This window comes from Nicotiana sylvestris, chromosome 8 (genome assembly GCF_000393655.2).
Source record: "Nicotiana sylvestris chromosome 8, ASM39365v2, whole genome shotgun sequence".
Taxonomy (NCBI): domain Eukaryota; kingdom Viridiplantae; phylum Streptophyta; class Magnoliopsida; order Solanales; family Solanaceae; genus Nicotiana; species Nicotiana sylvestris.
In genome coordinates this window covers 148594945-148619619 of record NC_091064.1, presented here as the reverse complement: position 1 = coordinate 148619619, position 24675 = coordinate 148594945, and the positions used below count along the sequence as shown (strand labels likewise).

Sequence of the window (24675 nt, the reverse complement as noted above, 5' to 3'; positions counted from 1 at the left end):
TATTGATAATGATGCAAAGCAGTAAATAGCCAGAAACGTGATTAGACAGCTATGATTTTACTGTTAATGTCACCTATTTCTCTTGAGTTTATGCCATCCGTTCTTTGTATGACCATATACATCTTCACGTTCTCTTTGGTTTGTCACGTAATTCAAAAACAAAAATGGTTCTACCATTCTTAAACCAAATTCTTGAGTTGAGTATGGGAAAGATAGAGTCGATGATGTTGGAAGTTACTGACTCTTACAGTAACTCAAACACCCTATTATTTCCAATTGCATGCTATTGGCGCTATGACAGTATGGTGTAATCTTTCTCAAGAATATTATACGGATTTCTTTTCCTACTCCGATCTTGCCATCACGTGCTTTGTCGCAATTGACGTGTATTAGAGGGATTGTCAAGAGAATCGACTCAGATATGTTAAGGCTATCCCTTATTTCTTTTGGCATGATCCATACGATACAAACGTGTAAATGCACAAATTTTATAAATGACTTAATTCATAGAAGTATTAGAGATATCTATATTCTTGAATTTCCATGTGTCATAATATTTTATCATCTGTTCATGGGTCTCAGAAAAATACGAAAGTTGAAAAGAGTTCACTTTATGATATTACGCAAAGGCAAAATGGTCTTATGACCTTCCGAAAGATTTTGTTAACGTACTTTTCATGGATTGCATTCATGTACATTGACCCGTGACCAGATGACGTTATATACGCGTATATATGTATGTATATATATGTATATGGATATGGAAAAGGTTATGGCGTTATATACGCACCACCACCTGATCAGCTGGTATACGTTGATGATTTTGCCCACAGTGGCCGATATGATATGATGGGATGCCCTCAGAGGTTGATGATGTTATGAAACATGTACCTATGCACGACATGACATTCATACGCATATGCATGGCGCTAAAAGTATTTCATGATTTACATAGTTATCCAGACTTACAGGTTGAGTCAATTATTCTATATTTCTTCCATGTTTGTTATATACTTATTTATGTGCCTTACATACTCGGTACATTTTTCGTATTGACGTCCCTTTCTGCCTGGGGACGCTGTGTTTCATGCCTACAGGCCCCGATAGACAGGTTGAGAGCCCTCCAAGTAGGCTATCAACTCAACGGAAGATGTTGGTGCGCTCCATTTGCTTCGGAGTTGCTTGTTTGGTTAGTATGATTTAGACGTATATTGTTTGGTATGGCGGGACTCTATCCCGACCTTTATGACATTTATGTACTCTTAGAGGCTTGTAGACATATGTCGTGTATGTAAAAGATTGTACGGCCTTGTCGGCCTATGTTTTGAGTTTATGAACGATCATGTTGGCCTATTAGGCCAGTATGTCACGTGCATATGATGATGTAATAAGAAAGATACGTTACGTTGGTATTCAGTTGAGTAAGGTACCTGGTGCCCGTCGCGGCCCATCGGTTTGGGTCATGACAGTACAATTCTGTTTCTCCCTTGATTCTTCTCTCCTGATTATCTTCGTGATTCGAAGGCTGAAGCCGTGTATTTCTCGAATATAGGATGATGCAGACTTCCTGGGGTGGTTGTATTTGATCTCCAGCTTCTTGAACTATTTTATTGTCAAGAAGTATCCGGCTATATTTTAATCTCTCTGTGAATAGCCCGAGAGTTTATGGGATTTTGGGACACCTCTTCAAATAGCCGATAATTATCAAGCGTTAGAATTCTTTTAAAAGAGTATTTGTGTAAGCTCATAAGTACTTTTTTGATAGTAGTACTTGGCCTTTTGAAGTTTGACTAATGCTATCAAACTTGATTATAAGCATTTTTTGACTTGAGTACTTGGCTTTTTGAAGTTTGAATAATGCTTATAACTTTGTTATCACAATCATATAAAATTCAATATTTGTCACCTTCTCATTCTATGCATCTTTACCTACTCTAATTGCACGCATGAAGGTTTTGTCATAATCTGCAAAAGAAAAAGCTAGAAAGATATGGCAGATACGGCAATACTTTAGGCCAGGACTTCAATACCAAGAGACATGCTATCGAGAGGCTGCTAACAACTTTAGACCCAAAGTGGTTTAATAATAAACATCTCCGCTTGTGAGTTGGCACATATAATATGTGTCAACCAATAATTTGTCTAAAAAATCACAAACATATATATCAACCTAGATCTCATTGTATCTCATGGTTGACAACAATAACCAATGGACCAGACTCATCAGACGAGAACTTGTCTTTATGAGTGGCAAATAATTTATTCAAAAGATATAGTAGCAAGTTACTAGATTTGTGCACATGTTTTCATAATCTTTCTCTCGTTCAATCTTGGTCTTTAATTTTTCTAGAGATGGATTTAGATTTTAGTGTACATCACAAGAAATTTCAAGCCATTGGAGAATGTGCACTTGATTAGATCATAAAAGAGAAATGTTCATTTTGAAAAGTCAATGACAAAATATAAGTGACACCCTCGACTTGTCCCAATTCGGTTGCATACTTTAACTTTACGGGTATTTACATTATCCTCTAAATACTTTTTGGTCATTATTTTCCCCCTTCCATGAACTTGAAAGGAGAACATTAACTATGTTAAAATGATAGATTATTTTTTAATAATTTAAATAATATTTTTATTTCCAACCTTTATTTTTGTGATTTCATGTAATTGTTCATATTTTTTATTTTCATTTTCTTCATTTAGCATAATTATGGTATTATTCTAGTTTTGAAACTACACCTCTTAATATTAAAAATAATGGGTAATTAATAAACTTGGCATATAATGAGTGATGTCATTAAAATATAATCTTATTGTTGAATGAGGTTATAGACATATATTTTTCTTTTCTTTTAAATTATATTTACTTCAATTATGTTGAAACTTTTTTGATGTTATGTTGTAATTTTATGTAAGAGTACTATGTTAATTTTTTTTGAATTTTAATATTATATTTTCGGTTCCGTTTTATTTGCTTTAGTTGTATTGACTTATTAATTTAGATTGCATGCTATTCATTTTTCAATTAGAATTGATAGATTATTTTTTCATAAAATATTTGAGTAATGTTATGATATTATATTTATAAATATTAAATTTTTTTTATCAAGCAAACAATCCATATACAAAATATGTACTTTTGGTTTTTATAATTAATTAAACTAAAATATTATTAATTCGAAAAATATATGTCAATTATTTTTACAATATTAGTTACAAATAATGATTAGTAATTAATATATTTTCAAGAAATAATATGTTTTTAAAATGTATAAAGGCAAATATTAATTTGTTAAATCTTATTTTTTACTTTTTGATAATTAAATTTATATTTAAAATTTAATTTGATTATTTAATTACAATTGTGCAATCAAACAATACACTTTTAATTATACTTTAATTATATTATGACAGGTCATCGTAATTATAATACTGTGTAATTACTAGGCTGTATAATTACTGTAGACATATAAAATTTATTGGGTCTAATTCGTACAAAATTTGAATTAAATTCAATTGGGTTAAATAATTAATTTGGACTTTATAAATTAAATTAGCCCGTTTTATTATTTTCAAGCCCAAGGTCCATTTCATCTTAAGGCCCAGACTCATGCCATGTGTCAAGTGACATGGCATATCCAGTCAAACTCAAAGCCAACAAGATGACGTCACGTGTGAAATGATGTGGCAATCCCAATCTAAAATAATAACCAATCAAGAGTTGCCACGTGTCTAAAATGACATATCTTGGCCAATCACAAACAAGCTTATCGCATAGCTTATGTGATAAGTTTGATGACTCACATGAACCAATCAGAATCAAGCAACAAAGTTCATATGTAGCTGGACTGTCCATCCTCTAGCATTATAAATAGAGGGGTTACATAACTCTCTGGGGACATTGAGAGTTGGAGAAAAACACTCCGCAATTGGTGAAGGCATCCACAAACAGAGAGATCAATCATCGAGTGCTTAGTTCTTCGACAAATGAGTGATCAACGGAGTTCTTCCCGGAGATCAGCCCGTAACAACAAAGTGCTGCTCGACGTTCTTGGCGATTAAATACATCACAAGGAGGTCCGCATCATCCTACATTCGAGAAAGACGCTTCTCAAGCCCTCGAATCACGGAGAATTTTAGAGAGGAGAATCAAGGGATACATAGAATTGTACTCACAAATATTTATCAATAAAATCTCTTTTTCTTTATATTATTTTTTTGTTACAGTTTATTTTTCGTCTTACGAAAATTTGTTGCGAACAATCACTATCTTAGTAATTATAGCAACTCCAATTTTCAAACAAAACCTTAGTGAAATTCCAATTTATTTATTTTTTTTAAAAAAACTTGAAATTTATGTCCAAACGCCTACTAAGAAAAAGAATTCTGAAAATCAGAAGAAACAAAAGGAAGAGAAAATTAGCTTTGTTAGTACGCGAGAAGTGCGGTTTCTAAAGTTTGGTGGAGGCTATCCAATCCGAGTCAGAAAAACTCAGCAAATCTGCTGTTAACGAATTAGGGCTTCGAAAACCCTAGCTCTCTTTTCCCTTTCTTTCGGAGAAGACAAGAAAAAAATGGTGTTCTACTTCAAGGCCCGACCCGAATCCGGTGACTACACCATCTTTATGGGTCTTGATAAGTACGAAAATGAAGAACTCATCAAATATGGCTTCCCTGAAGACATCTGGTAACGACCCCTTTCTTGATTTTATTTTTGCTGTTTTGGGTATAATTGAGTACTTTTTTTGGTTCAAAATTAGACCTTTTTTGTTGTTTTGGGTAGAATTGAGTGCATTTTCTTGGTGCAATTAGACCTTTTTTGTTGTTTTGGGTAAAATTGAGTACATTTTTGGTGCAAGATTAGACCTATTTGGCTCTCACCAGTAACAACCCTTTTTCTTCAATTCTCTCTCTTTTTTGTTTGAGTACATATAATGTTGGAAGATTAGACCTTTTGTACTAATTAAAGAAAATGAGCACTTGTTTGTACTTACAGAAGTTGTTGTGTTTTGAGGAATTTTGGTTGTGTGGTATGTATGTGCTGTTAAGTTCATATTCTTAAAATGCCCATTACATTGGTTTGTTGTTCTTGATTTCCTCCTTTGGTCGTTCATTGTTAGTGTTTCAGCTGATCAAGTAAGAGTATTTCTTTTTTACCTTTTCCGAGTCTTAGTTTTCACTTATGCAATAAGTTTTGCTAAGGCCTCATTTGTTTTTGTTTTTTTAAGATTAAGACGTCTGAATCTGAATACACATCTGAATATCAAGATGTGTATTAAGACATCTGAATCTGAAACACATAAATATATTAAGATGTGTATTAAGACCTGAATAGAAATAATTAAGACTGTTTGATTTTTAATATTTGAATGTATAAAATTATCTTTATTTGAAAGTTAATAAACTTTAAATTCAAATGAAATAACTAATCTAACGATGGTGATGGCTAACGGGTTAATGCCGACTAGAGGTGGTAGTTTTGGTTGATGATAGTGGTTTATGCTAGTAGCTAGTAGTGATTGGTAGGGGTGACGATTATGATTGAGGATGGTGGTGGTGGTTGGTGATAGTTAATAATGGCGGGTGGTGGTAGTAGTTGTGACTGAGGAAGGTGGTGGGTTATTGGTGGTAGGTTATAATGATGGGCAGTGGTTGTGGAAGTTGATGGTGATGGGGTGGTCAGTTGTGGTAGTTGAGGTGGATGAGTGTTGAGTGAGGGGGAGAATGATGGTGGTCGGAGTGGTGGGGATAGTGGGTGGTTATGGTCGATAATGGTGGCGGCTATGATTGAGGATGATGGTGGCATGGTGGTGGTTGAATATGGTGGTGGCAGCAGCATGGTGATAGTTGATAATGATAAGCGGTGGCGGCTGTTAATAATGAATATGTGATAGCATCTTAATGAAATTAAGTCTCTGTTATAGATCTTAATCATACAGACCTATTAAGACCCATTAAGTGGTTGTAAAGTAAAAAAACCAAACACACTTAATGATTAAAATCTGAATAAAAACAAATGCACTTAATGTCTGAGATCTGAATGATTAAGATTCAGACCTCCATTAAGTGCAAACAAATGAGGCCTAATACTCTTTTCCTATATAAACTTGTATATGCATAGACAGGGTCACATCGGTTGTGTGTATATTTGAGCTTCACTTTGTTTCTTAAATTCAGTTGTGATGGCTATAGTTGAGTGCAGATGTTGTTGCAAACTGAGAAAGAACAAACAAAGAAGAGAGCTCTCTCATTATTTAGTGTTTTACAAATATCTTAATATATGAAATGGGACGTAGTGAGAGACATAGATTCTTCCTAATTAATATCAATAATTTCTTGTATTATGAATCTGGGACATAAGTACAGAATCTACAGATTCTCAACAGAATGCTTGCAGACTACAGAATGTACCAGATTCTGTTTCAAATCTTCGCTGATTCTTAATAATCCCATATAGTTGGACATACATATTGTGTGCTTCGAGGTTGTTGCAAATATAACTAATCTTGGAGCCTCAAAGAAATTGTAAGGATGCTGGCTAATTGGTTATTTGAATTGATAAAACTAGTATCATTAATTCTAACTCAATCTTTTGTTTGATGAAGTGGCAATCTGTTTGTATGTGTATCATTTTAAACACATGATTTGAAGCAGTATGCAGTGTGCTTGATTGTCAAAGTTAGTTTTATTTTGTGCATTTCTTCCATATCCGACCTCATAAAGAATCTGCTTCAACCACATAAATTTACGTATGACAAAAACTTTGGCTTGATGCTGTTCTTCTGCCTTGATTGGCCGCACATCTTGTTTTTACTTGTGGAGATATTAAATTACCCCCACGTTCTCAAACAGGATATTACATTACCTCCAATTAGAACATGAAAATCTTGAAGTAGATTGTTTTTGGAAGGAGAGCCTTCCTTGCATGCATCAGAGTAACCAACGATCTGTGTTTGTCCAATACACCATGTTGTAGAGATATATTAACATATCTTAGAATGAGAATTATTGCATTTCAAGTCTGAAGGGAGCTTGTAGGAACTATAGTAGTAAGTAACTGCACTGATAGTGATCAAATGATCGTGGAATAATTGAGTTTACCATACTTTGTCATAAAAGATATTTGAGAGTACGACATACCAAAAAGAAATTTATGCTCCTTTTTCTTAAATACATGTTTTCCCATGCCTATTGGGGTGATCATTGTTTCTTGGTTTCTCTTGCCTTTTTTCTGTTTTCACTCCATGAGTTATCTGGATTAAGAAAGTGAATTCTTTTGGCCCCATGTTACATTTGGATACTCAAAGCTGTTCTTTCGGTTTATTGTATACCTCGACTACTCTATCAGTTACCTACTATCTCTGTCAGCACGGTACCAAGTAACCCTATTTAGGCCAAATGAAAGTAGATATCCTTAACTAACCTTCATGAGTTATCTGGATTAAGAAAGTGAATTCTTTAGCCCCATGTTACGTTTGGATACTCAAAAGCTGTTCTTTCAGTTTGTATACCTTGACTAATCTATCGGTTACCTACTATCTCCATCAACACGGTACCAAGTAACTCTATCCATCAAGATTAGGCCAAATGAAAGTAGATATCCTTAACTAACATTTTCCTTTGCGTTCCTGATAGTGTTGGAGGTTATGAAAATGTGGGCTATTGGTTATTATAGTTGCTTAATCTTTGAAAAGATTAGATTGCTGTAGAGCACATGTTAATTTATGCGGACAATCTTGATGATTGACGTATGTGTTTCTTTTTTAATTCTTTGATACATCCATTAATTTTATTCGACGACGTTTACTATGCTGTAGGTTCCATGTGGATAAAATGTCATCAGCCCATGTTTACTTGAGATTGAACAAAGGTCAGACGTTTGATGATATACCTGAAGGTGTATTGGAAGATTGCGCTCAACTTGTCAAGGCAAATTCTATCCAAGGTAAATATTCCTGTCCTGAAAAATGTAGCACATAATTCATAGGTTGATGTCTTTACATCTCCCTTCCCACCAAACCAAATTAAAAAGAGAATGGGAAAAGAAGCGTCATTGCACCTGCCTTTGGATCTTTGACGGAACATGGTTTTCTGGTCAACTTGAATCCTTTTAGGAGGATACCAGGGGATGCTTCATCTAAAGCAGTTTATTTCATATCTTCTTGTTGAAAGTTAAAAAGATTAATGAGGTTATGTCTTGGAATATGTCTAGATGTACGTGACCTAAAACTCTTACATAAGGAGATATCTTTGTACATTGTTATTAGATTAAGTCAATAAGAAGTTCTCTTTTTACACATGATATCATGACGACATGACTTATAGTCCTATGCGCTTTTGGTAAAAGCTTAAGTAGCTTTTGCCTAAGGCTGCATGTCCGGTCAAAACTTTTCCTTCTTTCTTAAGTCTGCTTGTATTGTCTATTTTGGTTCCAGCGGCACCTCGTCTTCTCTTCAATAGCCTGTTTGTCATTTTTCTTTCAATAGTTCTTCCTCGGACCCTGCGTAAACGCGAGATGCTTTGTGCACCGGGCTGCCCTTTTAGTTTTGTTGTAGCTCTCTTTCTCGTCTCTTCCGGCTAGTATTCAATCTTTCCCATCACTATCCATGTCATAGTAAAGTCAGCTCGTGCCACATTTAACATTAGCATCTAGTCAGCTGACACGTCATCCTCCAGTCTAGTGAAATGTCATTATCCAGTCAGCTGAAATGTCTACATTGCTGTTTTGTGTCACGTCACTCTCTGACCGACGGTTAGTTATTGGTATGTCGCCTGTCTAGTGACACATATTCAATTAGTGTCCTATCGGCACCATGTCACCATGCAGCGGTACTCTCTATTCAATGTCTTTGTAATGTGACAACATCATCATTGGTCAGCCAGCTCCTCAGAACCATGTTTTCATCCGTAACACCTTACTTTCCAATGCTCAGCGTCACATCCTCTCCTAGTGATGTCACTTTCAAATTTAGATATGTGAAACTGTTTCGCCACCTTGAGTTTGAGGCTGCATGTTGATAGTAAAGGATTAATAAAGCTGTTCTTAGATCACAATATATCTTACAACAACATCAACAACAACAACCCAGTAAAATCCCACTAGTGGGGTCTGGGGAGGGTAGTGTGTACGCAAACCTTACCCCTACCATGTCTTAAGTTCATGAAATTTAAGTAGGAAATGTTGTAGAATATTACTTATTTGTTCTTTTTAAATAAAAGAATATTACCTATTTGACAGTAAAATATCTGCTGTAGTATTTGTTAAGAGTGGAAAATAACTACTTATCATATTTAAGTAATCTTGGAGGAGTTTTCCTCACATAATTGTCACTAAATTAAATCAATAAGTTCTTTTTCCCATATACCTTGGAGTCACATGTCATGGCTGTTCATGTGCAGTGGAGGATAATTTAAAGTTTGGCATGTTTGGCTGGGTTAGTTGACCCAGTGTTTTGGATAGCGTGCGGCGACAAATAGCGACGAGAGCCCGCTTCACTGAGGCGAGAGGCGCGTAGCGAAGCGCTTGCCTTTTTGATGCGAAGCGACAATTTATACAAAAACATAAAATATTATATATATATATATATATATATATATATATATATATATATATATATATATATATAACTAAAAACTCAATAACAATAATATATTAATAAATATATCATTCAAAAAAACAGAGCCTAAAAAGACACTTCTGCTTCTGCTGCTTGCTCCAAACAGAGCCAAAAAAAAATAAGAGAAGAAGAAAGAGGAAGGGAAGAAAGAAAGAGCCTCTGCTCTGCTGGTCAAAAAACAGAGCACAAAAAATAAAAGACAAGAAGAAGAAAAAGGAAGAAAGAAGAAGAAAAAGAAAAAAGAAGAAGACAACAATGGTTGAAGTCGAACTGTCGAAGAAAAAAAAAAGAAGAAGACAGCAATGGTTACTGTCGCTGAAATAGAAGAAGAAGAAGAAGAAGAAGAGAAAAGAAAGAAACATACCTGGGTTACTGTCGCTGATGGCTGAAGATGAATCCCAAGCCCTAATCTTTCTGTTGCTGAGAAAAGGTCGCTGAAGGAGAAGAAGTGAAAAACCCAAGACCTAATGTTTTAAAGTGTTTGCGCCTTTTCCTTTCTTTTTTTTTTCAAATAGCGACGCCACAGCTCTCCTCTCGCTACACAGCGCCTCTCGCAACACAGGCAGAGGCGCTCGCCTTTTACAATCGCAACGCAACAGAGCCAAAATAGCGCAGGCTGCTCGCATCGCTTCGCCTCACGCTATTAGCGCTGAGGCGAGCGCTATTTATAACACTGAGTTGACCCCTTTCTAAGCGCAGAGTTTGAAGACCTTACTGAAGCTTTCTGTGGAGTGTTGTTTAACTTTTGATCTGTTGCAATGATACTGCCCAAGTATAAGCTCCTGGCAGTAGATGAAATGCCTAATTTTATTTAAATCAAATGTCTATGTTTAAAGCAGTGTTTTTAGAGCTAGAAGCGCAAAAAAGTGACAAGGGCCCGCTTCGCTTGAAGCGAGACATGAAAAGTGAGAAGCAAAGTGCTCGCTTCATTTAATAAAAAACCTTGCACAGATAAGTAAAATAACTAAATGAAAAAGCACTCAACAAATAATATATATATAAGAAAATCTTTTTTATAAACCAAAAAATAGAGAGTCAAATATATACACACACACACACAAGCAAATCTTTCAAGTTATAGGTTGATTTCTTATAATAAAGCAAAAGATTAATAGAACTTAAAAAGAAAAAGAGAAGAACAAATAAAAAGCTTTAAAATACTGATAAAAAAAGTAGATAGCTTTAAAATAAAGAAAGAAGGGAACAAGAAACCCTAGCAGCTGGAGCATGTGAACAGCGAAAATGGAGAAGGAGAAAAAAGCGCAGCTTCCAGAAGAAGAAAAAGGAGAAGGAGAAAAATTATGCGGAGCCAATTTCTAAACCTAGCAGCGATGGAATGGAGCAGATCAGAAGATGAAATCTCCTTTCTCAGCAAAATAATCTTCAAGTTTCTTCTTCTGTTTTAAAAAAGGTTCCCTACTTTCTTTTTTCTTCTAAAAACCCGACTCCTTTAAAAAAAATACAAAGCTATCGCTTTCTCTGCTTCTCGCTTTTGGGATAGAAGAGACCGCTTCATTGAAGTCGCTTCACCTCACACTCTAAAAGCGTTACCTGCTCGCCTCGTCTCGCCTCGCTTCCATCTCTTTAAGCGGTGAAGCAACTGCTTTTCACAACAATGGTTTAAAGAATCTCGAAAGGCTGCTGTTTGAGAGCTTGTCGTTATCCTTGATCTTGTCTATTTATTGAAATAACACCATCTTGGGTGATCTGATCCCATTTTGGCAGGAAATAAGGTAAACAATGTTGATGTTGTTTATACGCCATGGCAAAACCTTAAGAAGACGGCTTCGATGGATGTTGGGCAAGTTAGTTTCCACAACCCAAAAATGGTGAGCATATTCATGCATTTAATGTGTCTGTGCTTTAACTGTTGTCTTCTGATTTTGAAATTTCGTTACTTTCCATAGTTGTGGTTGTTCTTTTTTTCCTTTTTCTTAATGGATGTGAAAGTTAATTCATGTCATGATTTTCCAATAGGTTCGTACTGTGAAGGTTGAGAAGCGAATAAATGAAATAGTCAATAGATTAAACCGTACAAAAGTGGAGAGGAAGCCCGACTTAAAAGGTAAGTTGCACCTTGCTAAGTTTGTTTGCCGGGGAAAAAATATTAACTCCATTCTACTTCTATGCATGACACTTCCCATTTCTTAGGACTTCTCAATATGTCTGCGTAGATCAAAGCTTCATTATTTGGACAAGATCAAAGCTTCATTATTTCAAATGATATTTGGAACATTTGGAGGAAAAAAATCACAAGTGTTTTGTTTTACAATCTGGTTCATTTGTTCAACTTCAGCTTGAAATTGAGAATTTGAAATTTTGGTTTGAGGAGTAGTTCAAGTTAAGTAATGGTTTCCACTCAGAAAACATCAACTTTATTTACCAAGTGAATTCATGTCCAAACACAAAGGAACCATGTACCCTTCTCCAACTTCAACTTCAAATACTCCTTTTCTGAAAATTCGACTAATATTGCCCAAACGCCTTAGGTATTAGTATTTGAACTCTGATATCGTCCTCGTCAAATATGCTCATCAATCTAAGTTAAAACTTTTAAATCTCCTGCTAGTTAAGCTGGGTTATGTACAGTGGAATGTAGGGAATAAACACATAATCTTCTTGTTAAAGGAAGTGAATAAAGTCTCTCTATAGTAGTTTTCGAGATTACCCCTTCCTCCTTTTGACTTAGGTAGTCTAGATATTTATCTTGCAAGTAATGATCCCTCTTGTTTGTGTTTTCAGCTGAGCGGGAGGCCGTCAATGCAGCTGAAAGGGCAGAGAGGAAGCAGCAGCTTAGAGAGAAAGTAAGATCTATCTTTTCTTGGAAAAATATGCCTAGCGTTGAATATGAAATTGGAAACTTTATTGCGTTAGGAATGATATTTTAACATTCTGGGAAAATAAGATATAGTGGGAAAACATTCACAGAAATAGAGGCCCTTACCCAGTCCGGCTGACCTTCAAACCTGGAATGTGGCACCCTGTTGAACATGTGTAAACTGGCATTTTAAATGTGTGGACCTGAATGGGCTAAAACTTGATGTTGCCTAGTTCCTAAGATGTTGAAATTGGGATAAGATGTAAGGGCTATACTTGATTGGTGGTTGTTATATTTTTTCCACAACTGTCCATGATTATAGCCCATCTTTGCACATCATTTATATTCTATAATTCCTTTCACTGGGTTTTCCTAGACTAATATGGTGCTCTGGATTAAATTGGTCAACTTGATACAAACACTGATGTTTACCATTAAGTGTAGAATGTGAAAAAACAGAAAAAAGTAGTAACATTTTAGAGCCTTCTACTTTTTAGGATCCTGTGCTTCAGGTTTTCCTGCTACTGTACTTTCTCACTTTTATCTTCTTTTATCTATTTAATATAGTTGTAGTGGTGGTATTGTTTCTGCAGTCAAAACTTTTGCTGTGAAACTTCTTCGTCCAGCTTTGGAAAATTTAATGCATTCTAAAGCTCATTTCTTTTCTATTTTGAATGACCAGAAACGACGAGAGGAGATGGACAGGCTTGAAAAGGAGAGACAGGCCGAGATGAGGAGCTACAAAAATTTGATGGTTGCTGATAAGATGACATCAAACAAAGATATTGCATCAACAAACAAATCCCTGCAAGAGCTGGAGGAAGACTTCATGTGAACGCAAAATCAAATGGACTTATTCGTTTCAATTGATGCCTTGTTTAGAAAAAATTGCTAAATGAGAAGCTGCTTATGAATGCAGAGAGGATAGGAGACAAAAGAAGAAGGGGATGGGGCATGGGGCGAGGTAATCTTTTATATTGTTGTGTGTTCTTTAGAAAGAGTTGTGCTCCTTATTAAAAGTTGATCATATTGATCTTTGCAAGGCCTGAACCTCTTTGTTAATAAGGTATAGGAGACTATGGGTTGGAGTTCCATGAGAAGCTTGCTTTGTAAAACCAACGTCAAATTTTAATGATGAAGAAAAAGATTGACTTGTTAAGATGAGGAGCTCTTTGTTTATTTACTTTAACAAAAAATTAAATATTGAATGCAGCTTCTCACAAGTCAACTTGCATTTTGTGGTCTTTTGCTTGGTACATCTTTGGGAAAGGAATATTATAGAACCTAATAAGAGTCAAATGTTGGAGTGGTTAATGATAGAATCATCAGAAATGAGATATGATCCTTTAGGTTTTACTGTCAAGGTTGAACATTCATTCTCTGTGCTGCCATCCATTTGCTCCAGCTTTGAAAGGAAAGAATGGGAAAATAGACTAGTTGTATGAGGCTTTTTTTTTGTCTCACGGTTTTGTGGACCCAGAAGTGTAAGATTGAGATCCACAAACTTGTGAGACACACAGTAAAGCTTCTCTTGTGGATCCAATCCTTTATCCTCTTCTACAACATGCAGCATCCTTGGAGCTTGGAGCAATAATTAAGTTGTCTCCGTGTGACTTATAGGTCACGGGTTCGAGCCGTGGAATCAGCCACTGATGCTTGCATCAATATGTTGCCTATATCGCACCCCAAGGGTGTGCGGACCTTCCTCGAACCATGCGTGAATGCGGGATGCTTTGTGCACCGGGTTGTCCTTTTACGCCATGTCACTGGTTATTGGGTTGTTGCAATCTTGTTCTTGACCTTTACAACTTCTAATTTCTTTTTATTTTTAATCTCGTAGTAGAGATAGTTTTAATTTTGTTTAGATGCATCACTTTTTTATCAAGGAAACATAAGTGAATTAAAAAAGATCATCAATAAAAATGATAAAATAGCTTTTTACTTCACAAGTTAAAGTTCCTCCTAAGTTTATGAACGTAATGAACTTTCTAACAATTTGTTTCTTTTTTCACCACTAAAATGAGGTCTTAATTCGCTTAAAAGTCTACATTTAAAAGGATTTTTCTAAATGCATAAAGATTCTTCCATAGATTAAAAGAGTTTAATAGGTAAGAAATTGTATACACATGTGATCATGATATAATGACTAATTATTAGACATTAGTGAATTAATAAATAGGTGGAATATCGGCTAATAAGTAGGCTATCAGTCAGGTATTTAGTATACAAGTAAAGAATTATACAAAAAGATTATGGCCACAATCTTAACCATAATAGTCGCTGAGATGAAAAATCATGAAACATTAACACAAATATTACTCCAACACCTTTTAGTAACAAGTGAATATGAGAAAAATATTGTAATGATGAATCTATGGATCCATATAATTTCTTTCACGTATAACATGTTTTGGAGATTTTGTTTTGATGGTGAAACGTATTCACTCCGTCAAAGATTGTGAGGATGTAATAAGTAGCTCTTCATCTTAATTAGAGGTCGACTTTAATAGGGATACTTTATCTCCAAAAGAGACTTTTCGAGATGAATTCAAATTAGTCGAACTCCAAGCGGGTATCAAACACCAGATGAAAAATTAAAATTAAAAAAAAAAGTTATTTATAATAGTAGGTGCGAATTCAATTTTGACGGCCGCAATGCAATAATAATTAAAAAGAAGGATAATTTCAGAGAACTCCCCTCAAATTTAGCCTTATAACATCAATTTCACTTCTGGTTTCTGATATTACACTCACCTTACTTATTTTGAATTTTTTGTGGTGAAACTCGTTTTAATGGTAAAACTCATCTAATATTCCATAGTTTTTCTTTTGTGGCATTAAAAATTGAATACTAAATTTTGGGACAAAAATCTTAAAATATATCTTTAGACTTAGAATTATTCTACCTACAGTGCTCCAATCCGCCCCCCGCCCCCCATCTTTCATTCGCTGCATTTATTTATTCTCTTGTCAACTACACAACTTGCTTGTTGCTACTACTCAAACATATTGAACTTTAGATGCAAAATTTTTCAGTTACGTATAAATACTTTAAGTACAAAAAATTGTTAACAATTTATTATAACTAATATAGTTTAGCAACAGAGAATAAAAAAACTGTTTCACTTTCATACATTCAGGCTAGGGGTGTACAAAGGAAATCGATAAATCGCACTAACCCGATAATCCGAGTCAAAACGAGAAAAAGAACCCGACTATGATTTGGTTTGATTTGGAAAAAAACCCGACCATAATTGGTTTGGTTTTAACTAAAGAGAGTCAAACCGAAACCAAACCAACCCGACATTACATATATAATTTTTTAAATACATTTAATATATAAATATACTTATTGTGATGTAATTTATAAATATCTCTTAAACTTTTTCATAATTTTATTTTTTAAGGTATATTTCAAGGTTGGACTTAGAACTTTTGAATGTTCCAATATGTTTTATAACCATTAATATTAGTAACTTAAATAATGCTAACAAAAGCCCAAACCAAAATCAAATCAATACTAATACTAACAAAAGACATTCAATTCAATATTACGAACGGTAATGTATTGAATATCTATTTTTTGTTTTGCAATAATTTAGATAAAAATGCATAACCTATTTTTATTTTTCTTTGGCGTTTAGTCATGAACTTAATATTCCCTTATTAGTCTATTTATTTTAGCATGACTTAGTACTTTTAGATTATGTTTATTATGGCTTTTTAATTATCAATATTTATATTATATAATTTTATTATTTTTATTGTTGAATATTTTAGGATAATGCCATGACACATCTCATATTTTGTATTATTTTCTTGAAAAATACCTTATATAATTATATCTTAATAGGATTAAAGAAATATTTTGAGCACAAGTTATATGTTTTGTGCTACGAAGATTTTACCGAAAAAACCCCGAATAACCCGAATAGCGTGAGAAAATCCGAGATTGAAAAACGCAAGTTTTATTGGTTTGGTTTGATCTTTAGATTTAATAACCCGACACAATTAGTTTGATTTGCTAATTGCAAAATCCGAACCAACCCGAACTATGTACATCCCTAATTCAGGCCACATAACTTTTCTGAACATGAACTATTCAAAAAAGAATAAGTAATATTTTTTTCCTGGGAAAGTACGAGTTATGTCAGCCCATAAGTAAGTTAATACAAAAATTAGTCATTTCATAAAATATTATCAATATTTGCCAATTAGCTATTTGTAGCAAAGAAAAATGTCAAATTCTTACTTTCTTTAGAGTGAGTATTGTTTGAATAGATTGAATACATCTTAAGGAGTTTAAATATCAGTTTTGGAATGATTTGGTGGAGTTTTGAGGTGGTTTGAATTGGAAATTGAAGTAGAAGATGAACATGGAAAAAATAATGTGTATCTCACTATATATAATATGTGTATCATATACGTATCATATTTGTATCAAATATGTATCACATGTATATTCCTGTGTACTTGTGTGTGAGATACATACGTGATAACAGAAGAATTTTTTGAACTCGATTTACCTACAAGTTTTAATACCAAATCAGTCCAAATCATCTCCAATCTTCTTCAAATTTTGTATATTGAGTCATCTATATATTTTTAATGAATTTCAACCTTACCAATTGAAAAAGGTCTCCTTCTGCTTAGATTTTTGAAATCTTGTATTTTTTTTTTTTGTATTTCATCACCTTATTTGCTACCTCATCCATGAAATTTTCTTTCCGTCTTGTATCTAATGTTGTTGATCACGCTTAAAAATATGGAAGGAGATTTTTATTTGTGGTTCTTGGAGAGAAAGAATCATTATTTATTTGGGCTTTCGATTTTTGTATGTACTTGAGTAACTTTGGTAAGTTTATAATTAATGACTAAAGATTGATAAGTTAGGACTTATTTGTGATATTTCCGTAAGATTCCCTAACTTATAAGGCCAAAACTTAAAAGGGAGGTCTTCAAAATGGGGGCATTTGCATCTATACCCGCTTTTTGGGTCACGTTTTAACTTGTGCCCGCTTTGCAAAAAAAATTGCAAACGTACCCACTTTTTCGCGTAACTTCAACATACGGGGCTGAAGTAGCAAAGGCAATCACGCAAAACTTCAGCATTCTAGTAGACGGGCCTAAAGTAGCAAGTGTGATGAACCAAGTGTGCTAGAGTTTTTGTTTGTAATTGCTGAAGTTAAGCATAGTAGCTGAAGTTTTGTTCTCTATTTACTGAAATTTTTGTTTGTAATTGTTGAACTTAAGCATAGTAGCTGAAGTTTTGTTCTCTATTTGCTGAAGTTTTTGTTTGTAATTGCACTAAATAAGCTGAAGTTTTTTTGTCCTCGATTCATTAGTTTTGTCATTAAGTTTTTTCAAAAACTTCAGCAGAAGATGCTGAAGTTATTTAGTTCATTTATAAAAACTTCAGCAATAAATAAGTTGAAGTTTTTTTGTCCTGGATAACCTTTTTCAAAAACTTCAGCAGAAGATGCTGAAGTTATTTAGTTCATTTGTAAAAACTTCAGCACTAAAAGCTGAAGCTTTTTTGTCCTGGATTCATTAGTTTTGTCATAAAGTTTTTTCAAAAACTTCAGCAGAAGATGCTGAAATTATTTAGTTCATTTGTAAAAACTTCAGCACTATATAAGCTAAAGTTTTTGAAAAAAACTTTCTAACATACTAGATAAATAATCAGATTGCAAATAGTATCCAAATCATAAATTTTGGAAACAATAAACGTGAAAAGAACAGAATTATCATTCTCTACTAACTTAGTACGTGAAAATATTCACAAATTATTATCTACTAACTTACGTAATTATTTATAATTTATCTTTAAATAATCTGATAAATATATTTATGACAATCATCCCATGAACTGAAGTTTCATAGCAACACCAACATCAGTAGAAGAAAGAAGAAGAAGAAAACGAAGGAGGAGAAGGAGGAGGAGAAAGGGGGCTGAAGTTGTTTAAAAAATGAGTACAAGTTAAAACTTTTTAAAAAATGAGTGTAGGTTAAATGAGGGCGACCAAATAGACGCCGGTGCAATTTAATGCTCAAAATGTTAGAATGATCCGGACCCGACCAATTATAGGCCTAATAAACATCCGGTTTTGCGGGTCAAGTTATTATTATATATACAAACTTGAAAACAACTCATTTGATAACTAAACCCCTTATTTCCCAAACCCTAGACGCTGCTTTCTGTCTTCGCTTGTACCTAATGGCCAAAACTTTGAACGAAGAAACAATCAAGAAGGTCATTCGACAGGTTAGCCTTTCTGGGTTTTCGATATCCTTAAAACAGTTGCACCTTTTCGTCTATCTGATTTTCTCCCCCAACCCTTTTCATTGCAGGTTGAGTTTTACTTCAGTGATAGTAATCTTCCAAAAGATGGGTTTCTTAAGAAAACTGTTGATGAAAGTGAAGATGGGTGTATCCTTTTTTACCCCATATATGTACTCTTATCTGATCGTTTATTCCATTTTTTAATTTGTCATTTGTACTAAAGAGTCAATCTTTAACAATATAAATCATGAAAAAATTTAAGTAGAATTTTTAATGTCTTGGAAAAATGTTGTTGATCTTGTGAATAAGTTGTTTGGAAAGAGGTAGCATATGCACAAGGAATTGTGTGTGTTGTACTCGTACTTAAATAAAGGCTCACTATTGGGAACTTTAGCTTTGATTTATGTGATACTGTACTAAAGATTAACTCTTTAACAATAAATATCATTAAAAACATTAGTAAAATTGTTAAGGTTTTGGAAGAATGTTGTTAATGATGTGAAGTTATGCAAGTCTTTTGAGATATAGTAAGTATATGTACAAGGGCTTGTATGTTTTAAAACTCACCTAAATATGGAATTGTATATTTTTTGAATAGTTTCGAGGTGGCAAACCAGATAAAGGAGGAGTGTTGTAGTAGGTTGACAGGCAAACAAAACTAGTCAATTTTCAACCTCAGAATATTGGGTACTGGAATGGAATTAACCCAAATATATATTAGGGATTCAGAAACCCAACTAGATTGACATCAAGGCATTGTTTTTGTTGACAAAATGTATTGTAATACTTAACTAAAGCTTTATAGTGGTAAGTTTGGCTTTGATATGTTCGTTTTCACGGATGAGGTATCATTTGGGTTTGGGAGCTTCAAAGCAGGAAGAGATATCAGATGATACTATACAAGCTGTTGCTGAAGCTTTAAAGGCTTCTTCTTTTCTTAAGATTTCGGAAGATGGTAAGTGTCTTTGTTTTTCTTAATAATTTCGCCTTGAGGTGGCGCAGCCTTGTAGTTGGTGACTTTGTTTGGTTTTGCTAATTTGTGTTGCTCTCTTTGATCTCTACTGAATGACATAATAGTAAATGGGCTGATTTGAGCCGATTTATGTTATAGGGAAACGTGTTGGTAGAGTGACAGAGCTTTCGAAGCCTGAGGAGGTTATAGAGCAAATAGATGTCAGGACAATTGCTGCATCCCCATTGGAATACAGTGTCAAGCTTGAAGATGTGGAGTCCTTCTTTGGTCAGCATGGCAAGGTGTCTAACTTTGCACTTGCCTTACTTTGTTGGTGTTTTACCTATGATGAAATTTGGTATCTTTATCCAAATTTGTTAAACAGGTTACTCTTTTGTAAAAGGGGGAAAGAGTGGGATGGGCTGGGATGAGGTAGATTAAGAAAATAAAACTTCTCTACACTGGTTCGCATGATCAGCGTCTGTTGAAATTGTTCCGATCTTCAAAGAACAGTTTATTTATTTTGTGTCTTTCTAGATGTTATCCATATTTCTGCCTTACTGCTGCAATTTTTTTTACATCACATTGCTTGCATCGGTATCCAAAATAGTATTGCATGAAAAAAAGATATCCGAGATAATAAAATGTTGCTGCCTGTTCAATGATTTTTTTGCTTTCTTCTTCTTTTAGGTTAACAGTGTGAGACTGCCTCGTCATGTAGCTGACAAAAGGATGTTTTGTGGCACTGCTCTGGTTGAGTTCGCCAGTGAGGAAGATGCGGCTAATGTTGTGAAGCAAAACTTGGTTTATGAAGGAGTCGAATTAGAACTGAAACCAAAGTAAGATAGTATTTCCTTTGGTGTTACTTCCTATAAAACGGTGACAACAGGGAGGGGGGGGGGGCACTTTGGTTCCTATGTTATTTTTGGAGTTGGAGTTAACAACTTCTAGTGACATATTGTCTATATGAACTAGCACTACAAACAGTTTTTATACATTGGTAGACTTCTACCTTCATTGTTTTCCCTATATTTTAAACCAAAATCCAACTTGGCAACAGAAAGAACGGGAGAGGAAGCTGATGCTCATTCGTAGGAACGTCTTCTGCTCTTGTATAATCTATAGTTTTGCTTGTTTGGCTGGACTTCCTTTTGCAATATTGGACCCCAGGATGTAGAAGGGAAGACTGCACCTCTTTTATATTCCTCACCTATTGCTTTTTGTTTCACCTTCTTTTTCCCTTTTAGTCTGCCTAAAAACATCACGTTTTTGGTAGATGGAAAAGTCCAATTCCAAATATTCGAATATATCAATACATAACACTACTGCACATTTTCTGTATTTGCGATGACATTTTTTATACTTTGTTAACACCTACCAACCATTATTTTCAACATATGTTACCAAACTCATACTATATATTTTGTTTAAACAAATCCAACTCATACAATTTTTTATTTTTTTTTGGGGCGGGGGCATGGGGGAGTCATTATGTCACTAGGGCCAAGATATCTATGATGTATATTAACCTGAGTTGTCCTGGGAAAGTATGGATCTTGTATTCTATTTGTCTAGGCTTTGCTGTGTTAGGGTTCAAATTTTCTCTTTAGGTTAAACTTGTCCAAACTTTGGCTATGTAACCTAGTAGGCTCATTTGAGTAATTAAGTAGAATCTATTATTTTGTCACAATCTTGCATCATAATTATGACTTGATTCCAACGGAAGATACTGTTCATTTTGATGGCCACTGCTTCGAATATAAGTTTTCACTGATACAAGTTCGAGACATTCCATTCACAAATTACTTTCAATGGTTGCTCATACATATCACTGGTTTGCTGTTATTCAGGAAAGATTTCGATGTAGAAAGAGCCAATGAAGAGAAAGAAGTTGAGCATAACCGTCCTCATCTTGGTCCAAATAGTAAAAATAATGCGAAGCCTGAACCAGAGTGAGTATGATGCTACCGCTAAGTAGTGAGTCCTTACTAATTTGGTATTTTGTTAGCATGCTTGCCATGTGGTGTTAACACGATGGATGTGATTGTGGCAGCTATCCTAAGGGCTTGATCATTGCATTTAAGTTGAAGAGAAAAAGCTCTACAGAACAAAATGGTAATCATCAAGCGGCAGCTGAAAGCGCAAGTGCTCCCGAAACAGAAGGCAATAAAGAAACAACAAAAGACAATGTTAAAGTGACAGAAGAGAAGGTGCCCGAAGATAAAGATGAAGACAATAATGAGAAGGGTGATGAAAAAGATGTAGAGAATGGAAGTGGGGAGACTGATGTTCAGAATCCTGAAGCTATAGAGAAATCCGTGGAAAGTCCAACTGAAGAGGATGATCAAGCTCCTGCTGAAGAAAAATTATCAATTGCTGCTTGCAAAGACAACAAGGACGTTGTTATGCGTGAAGACTTAAAGAGCGTTTTCCAAAAATTTGGCACTGTGAAGGTAAATTTTTTCTGTTTTCATTTGTTCATTTTGTTCAATATATGTAATTTGTAGGTTTCTTTCTTTATGTTATCTATTGCTGTTTCTTTTTTTTAATCCTTCTATTGGGATTAGCAAAATGAATGTAGTTCTTTTCTGATATTTTGATGAAAACTGAAGTATGCCTACTGTTGTAGAAGAGAAGTATCGAGCTGTCTCATTTTAGTGTTGCCCAATCTCAAACAAAAAATGCCAATTAACTGAAATATATATCACAGGATTATTGGCAATCCAAAACAATTTGCTGGGACTACAGATTATAGTGATGAATTTGTAGGGGATTGAGTCTCCTTTTTCACATCTTAAGAATAGTCTTTTATCTTTGATAGCTTTTTGGTGCACTCATATGGCCCCTGCTTGTATAGAAGATTGGGCGTCTTTTGTAGAGAATCATGTTCTGATGTAAATTCTCTACTTTTTGATATATTTCCTGTATACGGGAGTTCTCTCCCTTTTGATTAATACAATTTACCTTATCAAAAAAAAAAAAATAGTGATGAACCTATTGTAAAATCATATATTTGTTATTAAAGGCACAATTACCATTTTTCAGGAAGGACATGATACCGCATGTTTGGATCTTTCCACAATTCATTTTTTATCTAATCGAAGCTCCAAAGTTTTCTTTTTTTCTGAAATTGAGTAAAATCAGGATATGTATGTGAAACAGAACTGTAAATGATGCATCAAGAAAGCATAGAGTGACATCTCAAGTTTCATGGGTTTCCTTGTGCAGTTTGTTGATTTCACGATTGGATCAGAATCAGGTTATATAAGGTTTGAAAATGAAGGGGCTGCACAGAAAGCACGTGCTGCTGGTGTACTTGCTGAAGAAGGTGGTCTGACGGTGAAAAATTTCATTGCTGCCTTAGACCCAGTAACTGGTGGGTGCTGACTGTTCTTCCGCCTTTTGATTGCAATCTTAATGCATCCTTTTCCTATTATCTTGCATGTGTTGGAGACCGCATTGAGCTTTGTAGGTTAAGGAGTGAAATTGGGTAAGGGGTCAGGGGAAGGGGGAGCAGTTTTTGCTGTTGAGGATATTGGCTACATTGAATGCACCCCCAGAGTCAGCTGATGGCTATTAGTGGGTGCTTTTGTTCTATCTAGAGCTGCAGTAATATTATCAATTGGCCTATGTTTATAGGTTAAAGCTATATATTGTTTCTTAAACCTTTGTTTTGATCTAGCACTTCAAGTATAACAGTTTTTCTTAATTTTGTACTTCTTTTATATCATCTTTTGTTTGTGCATTGCTTCTATAACTAGATTTTTACTTGTGTGCTACATTGTTATCAGGTGATGCTGAGAAGGAATACTGGAGTATGTTCCGTAATAACCAGGACAAACGCCGCGACTTTAATAAAGGGAATAGGGGAAGGTAAAGCCCTTAGCTCGTATTGCTTTTACTTGGTTGTTTATGTGGGCATAAGGTTCTGTTGGATTCTTTCTCAAAAGGCATGTTGCACTATACGTTCCAATTAATTGGAGGGTTCTCTGGAAAAGAGAACAGTAAATAGATGACCATGTACACGGTACTTGTGACTTACGGAGTATTTACATGTTCATAGCTGTTCTATTTTCTGGATTCTTCCAAAGCCTATTGGGATATTAGGTCCAGTATAGTGTTGCATGAGAAAGAAACTCTTGTATTAATGAGCATGGGTGCCACGTCACTGCAACAGAAAACTAAAATGGAAGGAGTAGATGATACTTGATAGTGAAAGTAATTTATCAATGAATGTTGAGATATGGATATTTTTTATGATGATGATACCCCACTTGGATGAGCCGGGATAGGATCATAGTTTACAACTTTTTCTTCTAGTGCCATCTTTATTTGCTTTGGAGCAGAAAAGCCTTTCTTAGTTTGCCTTGTACTTTTGAATGTATTCTGTTATAACTCTAATTGTTATTGTTCATGGACATAGGGGAGGAAGGCACAACAGAGGCGGGAAGCATTCGCGCCCAAGGGGAAACGATTCAGGTGGTCGTCCAAACAAATTCCAGAAAGTTAGGACATGAGGACTTTATCTTTTGTAACCTTTACAAAGAACATCTCAAGCTATTTTGTCTCACATTACTGCGATGGTACTTTCTTTGTTGTAATGTGTTAGCAATTTTGTTGCCTAATTTATGTCTCAATATCATAAAATGGTTTTTGTTCTCCATTTTCTGTGTTCCTTGGTCAAAGTTAATATATTTAGTAGTGCAACTTTGTTGAATCTGTCCATCTTTTTTTTATATTGTCATTTTGGGGGTAGTTTTGGGAGCGTTTATAAAATTGGTCAGCAGTTTTGCTAGAGGGGAGGAGGGAAAAAGGGGCAAAGATCACTTTTAGCCCGTGGTCGAAATTATTTACATTCTGTAATTGTAAAAGTGTACATTATTTTTTGTATATATCATACAAAAATGTGTATATATATATTTTTTCTGGATATTATTTTTATTGTGGTTATACAGTATCATTTTTCCCTAGAAAAATAATGATATGCCTTTTTTAAATTTAT

At 34.6% G+C, this 24675-nt stretch overlaps 2 protein-coding genes across 2 annotated transcripts; both read left to right on the top strand.

The window, feature by feature from the left end:
- The first annotated feature begins 4386 nt into the window (after positions 1 to 4386).
- LOC104231378 (uncharacterized) lies at positions 4387 to 13597 on the top strand. Its single transcript, XM_009784366.2, has 6 exons — positions 4387 to 4690; positions 7821 to 7948; positions 11346 to 11449; positions 11598 to 11685; positions 12363 to 12424; positions 13121 to 13597. Exons 1-6 carry the CDS (start codon positions 4578 to 4580, stop codon positions 13271 to 13273), a joined length of 648 nt encoding a protein of 215 aa, XP_009782668.1. The 5' UTR covers positions 4387 to 4577; the 3' UTR covers positions 13274 to 13597.
- Positions 13598 to 18586: 4989 nt separating this feature from the next.
- Positions 18587 to 24336, top strand: LOC104231377 (la protein 1). Its single transcript, XM_009784365.2, has 10 exons — positions 18587 to 18703; positions 18790 to 18868; positions 19527 to 19676; positions 19833 to 19975; positions 20364 to 20512; positions 21524 to 21625; positions 21727 to 22126; positions 22902 to 23049; positions 23465 to 23546; positions 24097 to 24336. The coding sequence occupies exons 1-10, from the start codon at positions 18656 to 18658 to the stop codon at positions 24188 to 24190; spliced, it is 1395 nt and encodes a 464-aa protein (XP_009782667.1). The 5' UTR covers positions 18587 to 18655; the 3' UTR covers positions 24191 to 24336.
- The last annotated feature ends 339 nt before the right edge of the window (positions 24337 to 24675 follow it).